Raw genomic sequence first — 14752 nt, 5'->3', positions numbered from 1 at the left:
TGAAATGAACACCACCAAAATCAACTGGACCCTATGCCATCCCTAGATAAAGCTTGGTGTCAAACGTGGAAAAAATCCAGCGACCGGTTCTTGAGAGATCTCACTGACAAGGGTAAAAAGTTAAAATTCCCCTTGTGACCTTGAAATGAAGGTCAAGGTCACCAAACCTGACCTGCACATTTGTCATACTGTGATAAACCTAGGTACCAAATATGAAAACAATGTAGGTAACCGTTCTTTAGTTATTCCATTTCGTATGTACATATGGACACTCAAGCTCTTTGATGTCATGAATTTTATTATAGATTATTCAGAAAACATGTCAAAACAATTCATTATACTGCAAGAATTCTTAGAAAATTACCTCTGACACTGGATTCCCTTTTCCCTAAAACTTGCTTCTGAATCCACAGGTTAAGACTAAAAATGTGAAAGTCCTTCGTATTTTGTTGTAAGATAGATAACTGACTGTTTTCCCAGAAGTTGTCCAATATCAAGATGACAATTCACGCATTAGGTCAAAGGAAACAAATGGAGAATCTCACCCAAGTGTCTACTGATATCAAATATATCAACACGTGTTGATGTAATTGATGTCAGTAGACACGAGGGTGAGATGGCGGATGATAGCAAGGACAATAAGGCCGCCCAAAGGGGGTGTGGTGAAAGCAAGCCCTTTCACTGGTCAATCGGTAAAGCAGGTAGATGAATGCACTGAAGCACAAATTTGAGCTTGAACGCACCTGCGTAACATGTGTGGGTCTTGTGGACACATTGACTCGAGCAGTATTAATTTCCTATCACAAATCAAAAACGTAAATGTGTGTACATGTCCTAGCGTATTGGGTTATTTCATGTCAAAGACAACTGCGAAATGTTTATAAATGTTTCCGGTTCATAAACTCTTCCGTGTGTTAAACAAAACCAGTTCTATTTGTCTTGCACTTTTCATGACCAATACACAAACCGGTTACTTGATTTACATCTATTTTCGGTTTTGCATAACTTAATGTACGGTGTGGTCCGTAGGTTTCTTCAGCTAATCAGATGATACCTATTGAAGGGCTCGGCAAAATTCGTAATTTGGTTAGCTTGGGGATTGGTCGAAAACATCACGACCTCATGTCAAGCTGAAAACAGCCAGGCATGCCAAGGGTATTCGTCAGAACAGGGTAATGGAGCAAAAAAATATAATGCAGAATAAATGCGAAAACTTGAATATGGGCATTGTTCTTCTTTTATGGACTCTAAATATTTTGATATTCTACAACAGACTTATTGTGTGGTTTTTTTTTCTAAGAATTCGTCAGAGTGAGTGAATATATAATCATCGTCCACAAAAGTTTGTTATTTACCTTGTTCCATGAAATACAGCACATCCTTATAAGGAGGTTGTTTACTAAGTTTATAAATTTGACAGTTTGGCAATACTACCGCTCAAAAATCATTACCAGCTGAGAAAACTGGTGAAAAAAATGACAGAAAAAGAACCTTTGCAAAAGACACAGAAAGTTGAAAAGCGATTTTAAAGTGGCTGGCTTACAAAGAACAACTGGTTAAGATTTGAGAGATCACTTGGCATGACTTGCCATGTCTGGATTTCTGAAAGCAAGACCAATGCATTTACTGTTGGCTGCCATAACTATAGGCATTCCACTCAGTCAGGTACATGAAGGCTGATGACCACAATTCTGCTATTCAAGCTACATCTCTGAGACAGAACATGTCTACAGTTACCTCCAAAGTGCTGAATGACAAGGAATGACCAGGAATACATACTGGCTGGCAAAGGAGCTAATTGCCTCATCAAAATGTGCTGCATTGATGGAATCATGCATGCTTCATGGACAATCATTTCAAAAAACATTAGGTTGTGATTCAGACTCAATGAAATACACATTTCACTGTGCAGTTGATGACATGCAAGATGCCATAGCTGATTCCTTTCGTGTCTCAGTAGCCAGCAAGATCAGTGCTTGTCCTTGTATATCAATACTGATTGATGAAAGCACAGATATATCAGTTACAAATAAACTCCTGATATATACCAGATCTCTCAATTCAGCATTTGATGTTGAAACAAATTTCCTTGCTAATGTGCAAATTCCTGATGGCAAGGTATCTACTCTACTCGAAACTGTCAAAAAAACATTACAGGACCGTGGCATTCCAATGTTCCCTATCTGAAGAAATCTCAAGAGACATTATAAGACATCTTCTACTTCTTCAAGAACTCCTCTGTCTGAAGCGAACATCTTTTTGCACTAGAGGAGGTGCTTGAGTGCGAAAATGTCACATACAAAGAAATTCACAGCCTCAGATGGTTTTCTATCTACAATGTCTTGGAGGCTGTGTTCAGGTAAGCTACATTTACTACAAAATATTTTGTTTGATGGTGTTCCAATAACATCAGTGGCTGGCGTTGAGAAGCAGTTCACAAATGTTGTGGCTGCTTCCTACAAAACCTCATGAGCGAGCTTCAGAGCAGATTCCCAGGTGTGGCTACTGACATTGTCACATGCATGTCAGTCCTGACACTTACAGGACTGTCTTTCTTGCCTGAAGGTAATATAATAACTGTAAAATGTGTTATCAGTTTGGCTAATCTGACGAAAACAGACAAAGCCTCATTAAACTACAGAATAGTTTCTGAAAACATACATAAAATACCCAATTTTACAATAGACTCTAGATTCATTTTAAGCCTATTTAGTGACTTTCAGTCTACTTTATGAACGTAAGATTATTTTCACATTGTGATGATACAAACATTCACAACTGATGTGCAAATGGACAGAGTTAGTATTTTCTAGACATTCATTTGTTGCAGAAGCTAGAAGACACTGGGGTACAGAACAACTCCAAAATATCATTGACTTCTACAGTCATTGTGATAACACCTTTGTAGACACCGAGATCAGAGAATGGGCAATGTGCAAGGATATGGTTCATCAGCAGCATTATCCTTGCACAAGTATCTGTCAGTTATGGCAGATACTGTCGTCAAGACACCCTGATACTTTTTCAAATCTGTGCAAGATTGCACAAGTGGCTGTCCTGTTGCCCCTCCAAACAGCAACTGTTGAGAGGGGTTTCAGAGTTCAAAACCTCATAAAGAGGTCACACAGAAACAGGCTGTCATCAGAGAGGCTCGACACACTGATGCAGTTGGCTCTAGGACCTCCTGTAAGGGATGTTTCTCTTGCACCAGCCGTCTCAAAATGGTGACAAAAAGAGAAAGCTTTTTCGCTTAAATGAATATTGTTTATGTTTTTGCAGTTTCAAAATTAAATTTAAATTTTTACACCAACTGTGTTCTGTTGTTAATGCTATATTACAAACCCAAATATGGACCCTTCCAGTTTGTTTTTGGACCCCTAACTGTTAAGTGAAGGGGTTCAAAAGACCCCAAGAAAATTTAAGCTAGAGCAGACACTGCTGAAGTGTCTGGCCTTGTCTACATATATTGTACTGTGAAGTGTTTCAAATCGGGGGTCATCTCAAAATTTTTATATCTTAAAAAAACCCATATCCTTAATCCTCGCAATTACAGAAGGGCTACAAGCACCTTGTAATGAGACGTCCGGAGCAGTTTCTGTCATCATTTTTTTTCATAGTGACCACAGAATACTTCCCACACGCTGATGGAGATAGCAACTGACGAGCCTTACAACAGCCTTAGAACACTCCAAGCAATCTGTATGCAGATCCTGAGGAGACATTAATACTGAGCAATATTTTGTACTACAAGGGAATGACTGAATGTATTTAGTCTTTAAATTTACCACAGATAACTACTTTAAGACAGACCTTTAAATAAAGTATCTGAAAACAAATAAACATGTGCATGTGTACCACAGGAAAATTTATGAAGCTTCTAACACTTTCCATTTTGGGAGATAACTCTTGCAAGTGCCCTTGGGGAACCACCAGAAAGAAAGAAAACACAACACCATGGGAACCAAAAATGATGATTCAGAAACAAGCTTCTGGAAAGAAGCAATAAATTGTAAGATACATTTATTCATAAGAATTTTGTGCTTTCTATTACAGAATTGCTACAAGGTGTCAAGCCCAAGGTGTCAAGGGAATTTATGGACCCTGAACTCAAATGTCATTACCAATCCTGTAACTATTAGTGCTTACACATCACTACTACTTTCTACATTGAAATAACAGACAGAAATATCTGTACTGGATGTAAAAACGTTTTTTTGTATGTGACATTCCAGATTACTTACAGTATTCTACAAGAAGCACTCATAATATTAGTGCAAAACTAAATTTACCACTTATTATTCATGACAACCACATTACACAGGGAAAATGGAAGGAAACATAACTGTTTGCAAAACTGAACGAAAACTTTGAGCTACATTCGAGTGTTTCTGCTGATAGCATGACATCTCACCTCATCTGTGGTCATGTTGGCCTGCATCTGGATGTCCTGCAATTCACGGCGCATATCATCATCTGTTGTCGCCATCTTTGCTAGTCTGGTTGATCACAGGGTGCCACAAATGGTCGATTGAGTTCCTCTTGTGGGTTCTGAAATATTTGCCACAAATTTTATGCTGGTCGTGTGGAAATGTTGATTAGCTGCAAAGCCATAAGCATTTGTCCACATCAAAGAAATAATTTGTCTCAGGAAACTGTTTTGAACATATAGGAATGGAAGCTGGAGTACTCTGATTAAATGATGATGCTATCTTACAGTGATTCTTCAATGCCATACCTATGATGGAGGTATGTAAGTAAAACATAAGTATGAAATAACACTGTAAAGTCTATGAAATTTAAATGTAGGTTTTGCCTGGCTTGACCTATAAAACTAGATAATCACGAGAGTGAGTTTTAGTTTTACACCACTTTCAGTAATATTCCAGCAGTATCACAACTGGGTTGCCTGTCAAGACTTGGGACAGACTTTTTCTTCAGTAACCCATGCTTGTAAGAGGAGACTAATGAGATCAGGTGATCTGGCTTTCTGACCTGATGGACATGTCATCATTCACCTAATGCACTGATCAATGCTCTTGATGTTCATCAATGGATTGTTGGGTCCAGATACGATTATGTGCAAACCACCTCTATACAGCTGAAATATTGGTGAAAGTGGCATTAAACAAAAAAAACACATTCTAATCATTTGTGAGTACATGTACACATTATTGCACTGCTGGAATAAAGTAACTGTGCATTATTTGATGTTTTGCCATTTTTAATGCAAAAAAACCCACCATGATTTGTAGTGTTTTCTATTACTATTTAACTGTTGACAAAATAATATCCAAATCTGCAAAAATTGACACTTGCCTTTGATCTAGGCAGCTGGAATATAATGACATTTTTTAAGCAAGTCAGAAAGTCCCATTAGTCGGCTTGTATGACAAGCAAGACCAATTCTAATCCAGATCTTCTCATGTATCTAACTCATCTACAGGATGTACTTGATCATGTCAAAAGTCCATTACAAAGCCTTAGAATATAGACAAAAAGCCCACTACAAGCATACAGCCTAGAATACAGTCATGATAATGTGCAACACATCAGCGCATTTCACAGTATGTATAGTTTGGGTCTCTTGTTTACACTGTGAAAATATACATACAGTCAACTCTCATCTCTTTGACACTCAATAATCTGACAATGCTGTAATCTGACCAAGAATTAGGGAACCATTTAAAACTAAAACAGTGATAATTAATCTCGTTAATCTAAAATTCTTGCATTCTGACACCAATCTAGCAAGTGATTATTGTAATTACATAGTAACAGCATTTGGTGTATCCGACAATCAACACACCCGGTCAGATAATCTGACCATAAACAATCACACATTGGTGGTAATTAACATGTGCCTTATTGGCTGCTTTACACTTGTTTATTACAAATACTAGGTAATTAATTGAGACGATTAATTCAAGAAATAATAATAGAGCGAGCTGTATAAAATGCTTACAACCGACCTGAGTTTTCATGGTGTCATGAGTACACCACCTGCTAAGCGAGCCTGAGTAGAAACTATGCCATTGATCAAGAAAGAAATATGCCTTTTGAAGAAAGATAAACCCCAGACAACACGACAAGTCATCAGTTTTGCCAAGCAGAAGTATGATGAGAAGATTGGATGATCAACCATATGTGACAACCTGAAGCTGTCTGCTAAGTGGTTAAGCGTCTCTACGACTGATTCCAATGCTTCAAGCTCTAGAAAATCCCAGCAGTAGGATCTTGAAAAGGCATTGTTTTCATAGTTTGGTGACATTAGAAGGTCCACTCATGTGAATGATGAACTGATAAGAGAACAGGCTAAGATTCTATCAGAGAAATTAGGATTTACTGACTTTGCCTACAGTAGTGGATGGGTGACCAGATACAAGCAGCAACATGGAATTAAAATGCACAAAATTCATGGTGAATCAGCCTCAGGCCCCTCAGATCGCTGTAGAGAAGAATTGCAGCAAATCCAGGTAGAATAAAATCCGTGTGACATCTACAACTGTGATGAAACTGACTTGTTTTACGAAAATTTAACCAAATTCTACACTCGCAAAAGAAACAATCAAAAGATGATCTTACTGTAATGCTTGTAGTGAACACATCAAGCACTAACAAACACAAACCACTGGTAATTTGGAAATTTAACAAGCCAAGATGTCTTGGTAGAAATTTGAATGCTAATTCTGTGTGGCTCTGGTATGGAAACAAGAAGGCTTGGATGACAGCACTTATCTTATAAGACTGGCTTGTGAAATTTGACAAGTACATGTGCACACAGTGGTGACAGGTGACATTACTGGTAGACAATGCCCCTTCCCATGCCTCTGTGGATCTAACTAATGTCAAGCTTTATTATACTATACAACATCCCACATTCAGCCCCTAGATGCCGGAATAATAAAGAACTTCAGACTTCTGTACAAGAAGCAACAGATGACATTTCATCTTGACAATGCCAGTGCAGACACGCCTTTACCACTGGATGTACTCTTCGTTCAATTGTAATGGAGATGTGAAGCAGCCGACAATCATAAACTGCTGGCGCCATACGAAAATCCTCCCACCCACTGACAGACAGATCGTCCCTGAAAATGAACTGATGGAAGATTTCCAAGATCTACAAGAAACGCTTGACAAGCTCTGTACCTGCACCTGTACCTGTCAGTGAATTCATGGAATATGATACAAACCTGCCATGTGAGAAAGCCTTGATGGAAGATGATATCATCAAGATTGTGCAACCTAATGAAGATGAAGAAATAAGCACTGAAGAAGACCAGACAACTGAGCCAGTGGTTCCCAAGCTATCTGAGGTCAAAACATCACTGAACATATAGCGAACATTTCTGACACACCACTTGGATGTGTTTGATGTTAGTGACCGCGACTTCCTTATCACCTTGAAAACTAAATTGCTGAAGACCTAAAAAACAACAACTAAACAACCCAAAACCATCAAAAACTTTTTAAAGTTATAAATTATTGATCACCAGACGTCCATATGCTAGTATAGAAGAAGTTGTATGAAAACAGTAACACATTCCACATCCGTGTAATAAGGGCTGCTGATGTGTGGAAACAAAGCGAGTTCTGTATCTGATTGATTATATGATTTTATATGTATGCTATGCCATCTATAAGCATTAATAAATGATAGCAAGAAAGTGTTGTTATTATTTTCTTGAATATTTTCGCATACGATGATGATAACTGGATGTAGTGTTTCGGAAAATCATGCAACGGAATGATAATCATGATCTTTAGTAAACATTGATATTTTCCCACAAATAAATTACTCCGACACTCTCTTTAATCCAACATATTTCTTTGCAACCATAAGTGTCGGATAAACGAGAGCTGACTGTACATTTCTTATCATATCCATATTTTCACTCTGTAGAATAGATATAAATATTATAATTGTGGGAAATTACTAAAATATTTCTTAATATATTTAAGAATATAAATGGCTATATTTCACCGATTACAACATGTTCGAAAGATTTTCTACCAACATTTTGAAGTTTTCACCAACTTATAGGACCACGAAACTCAATTTTTTGGTACTCTTTTTATCACTGCATATGAAAGACTTTTGGTTAGTCATAAACGAAACACCATTTTCTTTAAAAAAACTTGTGGTTAATTAATACCAAGCGCTAAAAATTAATACCAAGTGCTAAAAAGCCGTCTGCTTCTCTCTCGCCTGCAAATGAAACCGCAGACAGGTTACGTAACTCTGTCGCCAGAGCCCTACAGTGACGTCATAGAAAGAATGGTTTTCAGTTAAATGTATAGAAAATGTGTAGGAAGTTCATCATTTTGCTGTTTTCTTGACGTCACCAAAGACATGCCGAATTGTCGTGTTGCCATCAATTGTTCCTTGGGGTCGAGTGACGGTGTCACTATGCACAGATTTCCTCCAGACTCCGTAGTTTGTGCTTAAATTGGTTGTTAGTGTGTGCGAAGTGAGCTTTGTGGAAGCCTGTGGTATATACTAAATCGGATGGTTTGCCCCCACCACGCTTCCAGGATAGAAAATGGGAGTTCAAGTTTCATCGAGTTTATAAAATCAAGACTGCTTACTACACGTTGGTGACCAAAAGGATTTTGCATGGATATAACGCTTTCTTCCTCGGAAAAGAGGTTGTGGTCGAAGTGACAATATTATCGTAAGTAATATTATATTGACCCCTTATATTGACCAATTCCAAGAGTGAAATTGTTATGTTATAAGCAATGTCACACAATGATTCTGTTGAAAGCTACAACAACGTATTAAAAACAAAAATGCAAATATTAAAATTAAAGTTATAGGAGCAATGTCTGGCTATTACCTTCTTCGAGGAATGTATCCATCAATATCCACAAAAACGAGTGATATATAATTCATCTGCAGATTTCCCAAGTGATGTGTCTTTCAACAGTCTAATTTACGAAAACGTGATGTATCGTTTCAGGTTTTTCACATTGTTGTATAGTTTCATTAGTTACCCAAGATAGCACTAATTGCATAATGTGCATCATTCTTTTTAAAAAGTTATTTAGTTAGCCAATAATGAGCAATCAATCAATGTATTGGCGGTTAATCCTTTGAAAGAAGGGCGTTGTTTTACATAGACACAGACACGACAGAGTGTATTCAGTAAAGATTAGTAAATGTACAGACATAAACACTACCTTTTGATAAAACCCCCATTTAAATCCCCATAAAACTAATTAATCAATCAGCTTATCGGTTAATCCTTTGATCAATCCAGACACAAGAAATGCCAAATGGGGGCCTTTGTCAGGTAATCTACGTGGCGTTACCACTAATTATACCTGTTATAAATTCATTAACTGAGCATCAAGTGAATGATGACAAGTAACGTGTAGGTTTATACCACCTAACACCGATTACAACCTAGCGACACCAAGTGATTTTGACAGAATCGTCTATGAAAACAAGGGTTGTAACTCAAAAACTAGTCAAAGCAGGAGACAAAACTAAATGATAGTAGATTGTGAGAACATATAGCTTTCATTTTTCTCAACAGCTTTCGCGATTTCAGGTTTGTAAAAACCTGTAAACGAAATAGTTCAACCCCTGAAATGTAGATGAATATTGCACAGGCCCTCATTTCTATACCCACTATTACGTCACAGAGACGCGCCGCTCTGATTGGTTGAAATTTCGTTTGCGGCTGAGAATTTTGCACTGTTGAGAAAAAGGTCAATTTAAGGTAATTAAAGATCGAAATGAGCATTTTATAACGATGTCAGCAAGTGATTTTGCGTTTGTACCCTATTAGAGTATATGTGACCTTTAATGGATATCAGAGGATTCCACTATTTCAACAGTTGGATGGACACTCTGCAAAATATACATAAATACAGCCATGGAGTTGTCTTTAATCAGCATGGGGTATGCAACAATTTATCATGTACCAATGATAGGCCAAACACAACTGTAGTGTCGGTTTACTCATGATATATTCTGCATCATAGATATGCTGTCAGACAGAAAGCGGATGTAGTGCTCAGATCAATACAGTCTGATGAATTCATTTAGATGCCATATCAGGTCAACGCAAATGTTGCCTGAGACCTGTTCTGCTGATTTCATTGGAGAATATCCAGGACAACATATGTAGAAGTTACTCAAAGGAGAGATGATTGATAAAAATGTAATTCTAGCAGTGCTTATGTTTGTCTGTGTAATAAATATTTCGCCAGAATCATAAGTGTACTGATCAAAAGTTATCTTCTTGGAATTCCATTCTATTTCCAACGTCTTCCTAACATAATGCACAGATTCCAAGGGTTATGTGTTTCAGGAACAAAAAGCTTTCTTGTTCTACCATGAACACTGTATCAAAAATACAATAGGACAAAGTCAAAATCATGAGGTTAGATTCAGGTATTGATAATGGGGTCTTCATATTCAAATATGATAACCATACAAAACTTTCCACACAAAATCCATCCAAGTCATCAGCTTAGTAAAAATATGCCAAGGTTTACTTTATGAAATCTGAAATGAGTTACTCTCTGTAAAGAAAACATGCTAAATGCACACGAGATCCATGTGGGTAGTTAAGAATGCACAGCTGAGTTGAGTTGAGGATCCACCAGGAAGCACCATCTACCATAAGTAGGGAGTGTTAAGAGTCCATAAATACATGTATTAAGTCACCACATCAAAGGTATCTGTTTCATCAATGGCCACAACTATCAGCAATGCTGAACATGTCCTTAAGTTCTGTTCTGTACAGAATATCTAGCTTTGAGGAAATACTGAATCATCGAAATAATTCCAGGTACGTTGTAAAGGCAATGTACCTCATGTGATATTCTAATTTACTGCACAAAAACAATCATTTGTGGTATCTTGTGTATCAGCAATATGTCAAACTGAAAAATACTTGAAGATACTTCAACAAAATGTGATCACAACAGCTTTAAGTAAAGCTCATACACAATATCAAAATAATGACAATGCCTTTTTTGAGCATGTTGAGTGAAGACAAAATGTAAAATTCCTTCTTGATTTGAATTAAACTAAAGATGTGAATTCACATCATACAGTGGAAAATATCATTTTCAGGTTCTTGCAACACCATACCCAAACACATCCCTGTTGAAGTAAATATATTTTACATGAATAAGTATAAAATATGAAACTGGACATCTGACAGCACAACTCTGTGAGAAAATGTGTGTCAACCTTTGATAATGGCAATGTTTTATTTTTATGTTTAAAACATTTTTTGAACTGAAGCGAAGGAAGAAAATTGTTTCACTCATATGTAGGAAGACTGGTCATTTTCTCGATGTTGCGTAACACCAGTTGCACTATAGTTTGCCTGCGGTTGGAAGAAGAATAAATAGTGCACAATCAGGGGTTACACTGATCTACAAAACTAATGGGTTCAGATGAACCCTAGTTACTATTTCATGAATCCTGACAAAAAATATGGGTGTCTCGTTGAGTAATGAAATGGTGTAAATATACTGAGCCATATATTTTAACCATATTTTTGAGGATATGGTATAATTTTTGTTTCTGCTTCAATTGTGTTTCTTTGTGCATTCTGGATGCACATTTCAGCACTGTATGAACACTGAAAAAGGACAATTTGGCTTGTATATTTATTCAAATCAGTTTCTCTGATCATTGCTAATAGTACTAGTACTTAATAGTAAGATCATAGGATCATATTCAATTACACCATGTTGACTAAAACAAACATATTGAAATCATAATCAGCAAAGTTGTACAGAACATACATGATACATAAAACCCTACTGAATACTTACATTAACCAAAACAAAATATATACGAACAAAAAAATTGACCAACTACAGTCAGATAACAAAGAGACCAAATAAAACATTCATGAGTTTTAGTACGCTGATGCTTTTTCTTCACTTGACAACATTCCATCAACATGGCAGAGGCTTGATAATAATGAGTCTGGACAAGACAATGCAGTGATTACTGTAACAATCCACACACCTGGGACTCAAATTTCAAGGAAATGCTTTTAATAATCACTATGTTTGACCACCTATTAATCAACTTGGTTGCCTCTTACAACCATTTGAGGTTTCTGAAGACCATTTCTAAACACAAATCCTGACTAAGTGAATGATATTCAACAGAGCAGTTACAGGGAATCAGTTACAACTTACATCATGACACATCTAGAAGTTCTCAAAGTGATCGCAGAAGTAGACTTGTGGTCATGAAAACATTATCATCGTCTTAAATCTAATGAAAGAATAAAATCTGTAATTCAAAACCACAGCAAAGCAGATCTTCTCACTACTTACAGGCCATAGAGCAGCACCTCTACCTTTAGATCACAATGTTACAATGACTTGTGGTTCATAAATATATAATGCAAAAAGATCATAATGGTTGTGAAAAGTTAGTAGAAACACAATAATTCCTAAATAAGATGAATGCTGCATAATAACTATGCAGCTAGTCTCATAAATGTAAATGAGTGTACACATGTACTTTTCAGCTCACTACAAGAAAAATTCTGCAACAGGTTTTACCGCAAAGGGATTACTCCAACTGACAACTACACTCCACATGATACTGTAAACCTGGAAGAAACTGGCATTAATTGTGAACAGACAAGGTCAATTCCATGTCAGTTCAATGAATGTCAGTTTACATCAAAACAATGCTAAGTCCTTAGTCTGTCACTCACAAGGGAGAATATTTAAGTGACAGTTGGCTATGGGAGATTCAAGTACTGACAAGTTATTTATGTTTAAGTCCTCGTGTCAGGTTAAGGTCAACAATACGTTTTTGAAATATACTTTATACCTAATAGTTTCTTGCACCTAACCACACTAACACTGTATACGTGACAAATAAAAAATATCTCTTCATTCTGTGAATTCTATTTTCAAGAATGAATTGAAACTCTTAGGTTCCTGTCAATTGTATAATATCCCCTGGGAATACTGGAATCAATCTGAGCCCAATGAAAATGTAAAGAAATCAAATACAACATGAAAGTAATGCTGATGGTAAAATTTCAGCTACATATTGATTTTCCTTCACAATATAAATCTCATCATGAAGTGCATATTCCCCATGATCATATTTAGTGCCATACCTCATACTGCTTATGTGGCACTGGCAGGCAACAGACAGCGTGGAATAACATGAACATCAGAAAGCCTTTTAATCGAACTAAAAGATTGTTCATCCTGTGCTGGTTTTTCAACACTTTTTACCACAAGAAAATAGTATGTTTGACCAAATCTGCAAGAATTTTAACACACTGTACGAAAATGCAGTCAGAGAATGGGTCACCTTGCCAACAACCCATGAAAATGTTAGTTTGCTATTAATAATCATGCAGGATTTAATATCTTTAATAAAAAAACAGTGTTAATTGTAGGTTTTGTAAGAGTGCATGCAGAAATGACATTAAATATGTAGCTCAATTCTTTTGTATGTGAAATCTTCAATATGATCTGGAATCATTTCCAAATGTCATGGATATATATGCTGCTGTTTTAAGGTACTTTTAAAATTAAGCACATCAGAATCTATGCATCCAAAACACCTATGTAAAAATTATTTTTGCATGCTATTATTATTTTTTTGCGTGAAAAACAAAGATTTCTGCATGAACATGAACACAAACACTGAATAAATAGTTCCACCGTTTTCATATTGGGTCTAAAACCAAAGAAAGAAAAGGATTTCTCTATGAATGCCAAGAAACATAATTTGACTGTATACAAGTTTCTTTCTATTACCCCCAATTTATCTATTGGTAATACAATAAGTTTGATCTTCACTAATGAGAAAAGGAGGAACCTTTGTGAGTCTTTCATCAATGCAAGATGAAATAAGTTTGTAAATGATATTAAGGTGGGATATTCGTCTCCAATTTCTCTAAGAAAGCGTTTCTGATTATCACCTTTGGATAAACTTGCTTCTGTGTGGGAGTTTACCAGTTAAATTTGAAATGCATAATTAAGAGAATTCTGCAGTAAGATCATTCTGCTTCCTTGTTAACAATGCACTGGAAATTGTCTGCCCCATTAGTATTCCACTAGTAGTGCTAATTTCCATCAATAGTGTTTCAAGAAACAGTAAATAGCATATCCTAAACACTACTTCCGGCAAAAGGATTTCACTTAAATGACCAATGCTGTATTATACAAGAGCAGCATAATGGTTCCTTACATATTTAGTAAGAGCTTTATGGTTGACGTATTAATTTTACCTTCTAAATTGGAACGACCAAATTTCCAGTACAATCTACATGCTTCATGGCAATTGAATCTCAACTTAAAAGCTCACTAATGAATGGTTGATTCTCTATCCAGCATTAATGTTAGAAAATGTGACAGAGGAATAAACGTGACAAAGAGTCAAGATACTAAAACCAAAGCTAACAGTTTAAAAGGTGTTTTTCTTAGAAGTCAATTTTTGAGTGCAATGGCTACTTATGATCCCTCTCTCCTTACACTAAATTAAGTTCACCAGTCATTTCAAGAACTTCCTCACAAGTCACACGTAAATGGATTGTTAACATGCATGTTAATATAATTATAGGTGTGTACATATGGTTTAATCATAAGAGATCCAAACACAACAAATGATAAATGTTTATTCTTCAACAGTTTTATCTGTGCAAGCACTAGAAAACCCTCAACTGTCCAAATTTGGACTCGATGGATTACCTTGTGTCAGCAGATACCATTACCTGTTAAATCCACAACTGTA

The 14752-nt window shown here is 36.4% G+C and overlaps 1 protein-coding gene and 1 pseudogene across 2 annotated transcripts in view; one reads left to right on the top strand and one right to left on the bottom strand.

Moving 5' to 3' along the window:
* Positions 1 to 14752, bottom strand: part of LOC137293800 (synaptosomal-associated protein 25-like) — a 135068-nt gene that overhangs the window by 117557 nt on the left and 2759 nt on the right. For both annotated transcript variants that reach the window (XM_067824548.1, XM_067824547.1), the window contains exon 2: positions 4412 to 4548. In XM_067824548.1, coding sequence (XP_067680649.1) covers positions 4412 to 4486 — 75 coding nt within the window. In that variant the 5' untranslated portion in view covers positions 4487 to 4548. The remainder of the gene's footprint in view (positions 1 to 4411; positions 4549 to 14752) is intronic.
* On the top strand, positions 2338 to 4139 carry LOC137294236 (uncharacterized; annotated as a pseudogene).

This window comes from Haliotis asinina, chromosome 8 (assembly GCF_037392515.1).
Source record: "Haliotis asinina isolate JCU_RB_2024 chromosome 8, JCU_Hal_asi_v2, whole genome shotgun sequence".
NCBI classification, from domain to species: Eukaryota; Metazoa; Mollusca; class Gastropoda; order Lepetellida; family Haliotidae; genus Haliotis; species Haliotis asinina.
The sequence above is the reverse complement of the archived record's forward strand: the minus strand, read 5'-3'. Positions and strand labels throughout refer to the sequence as shown.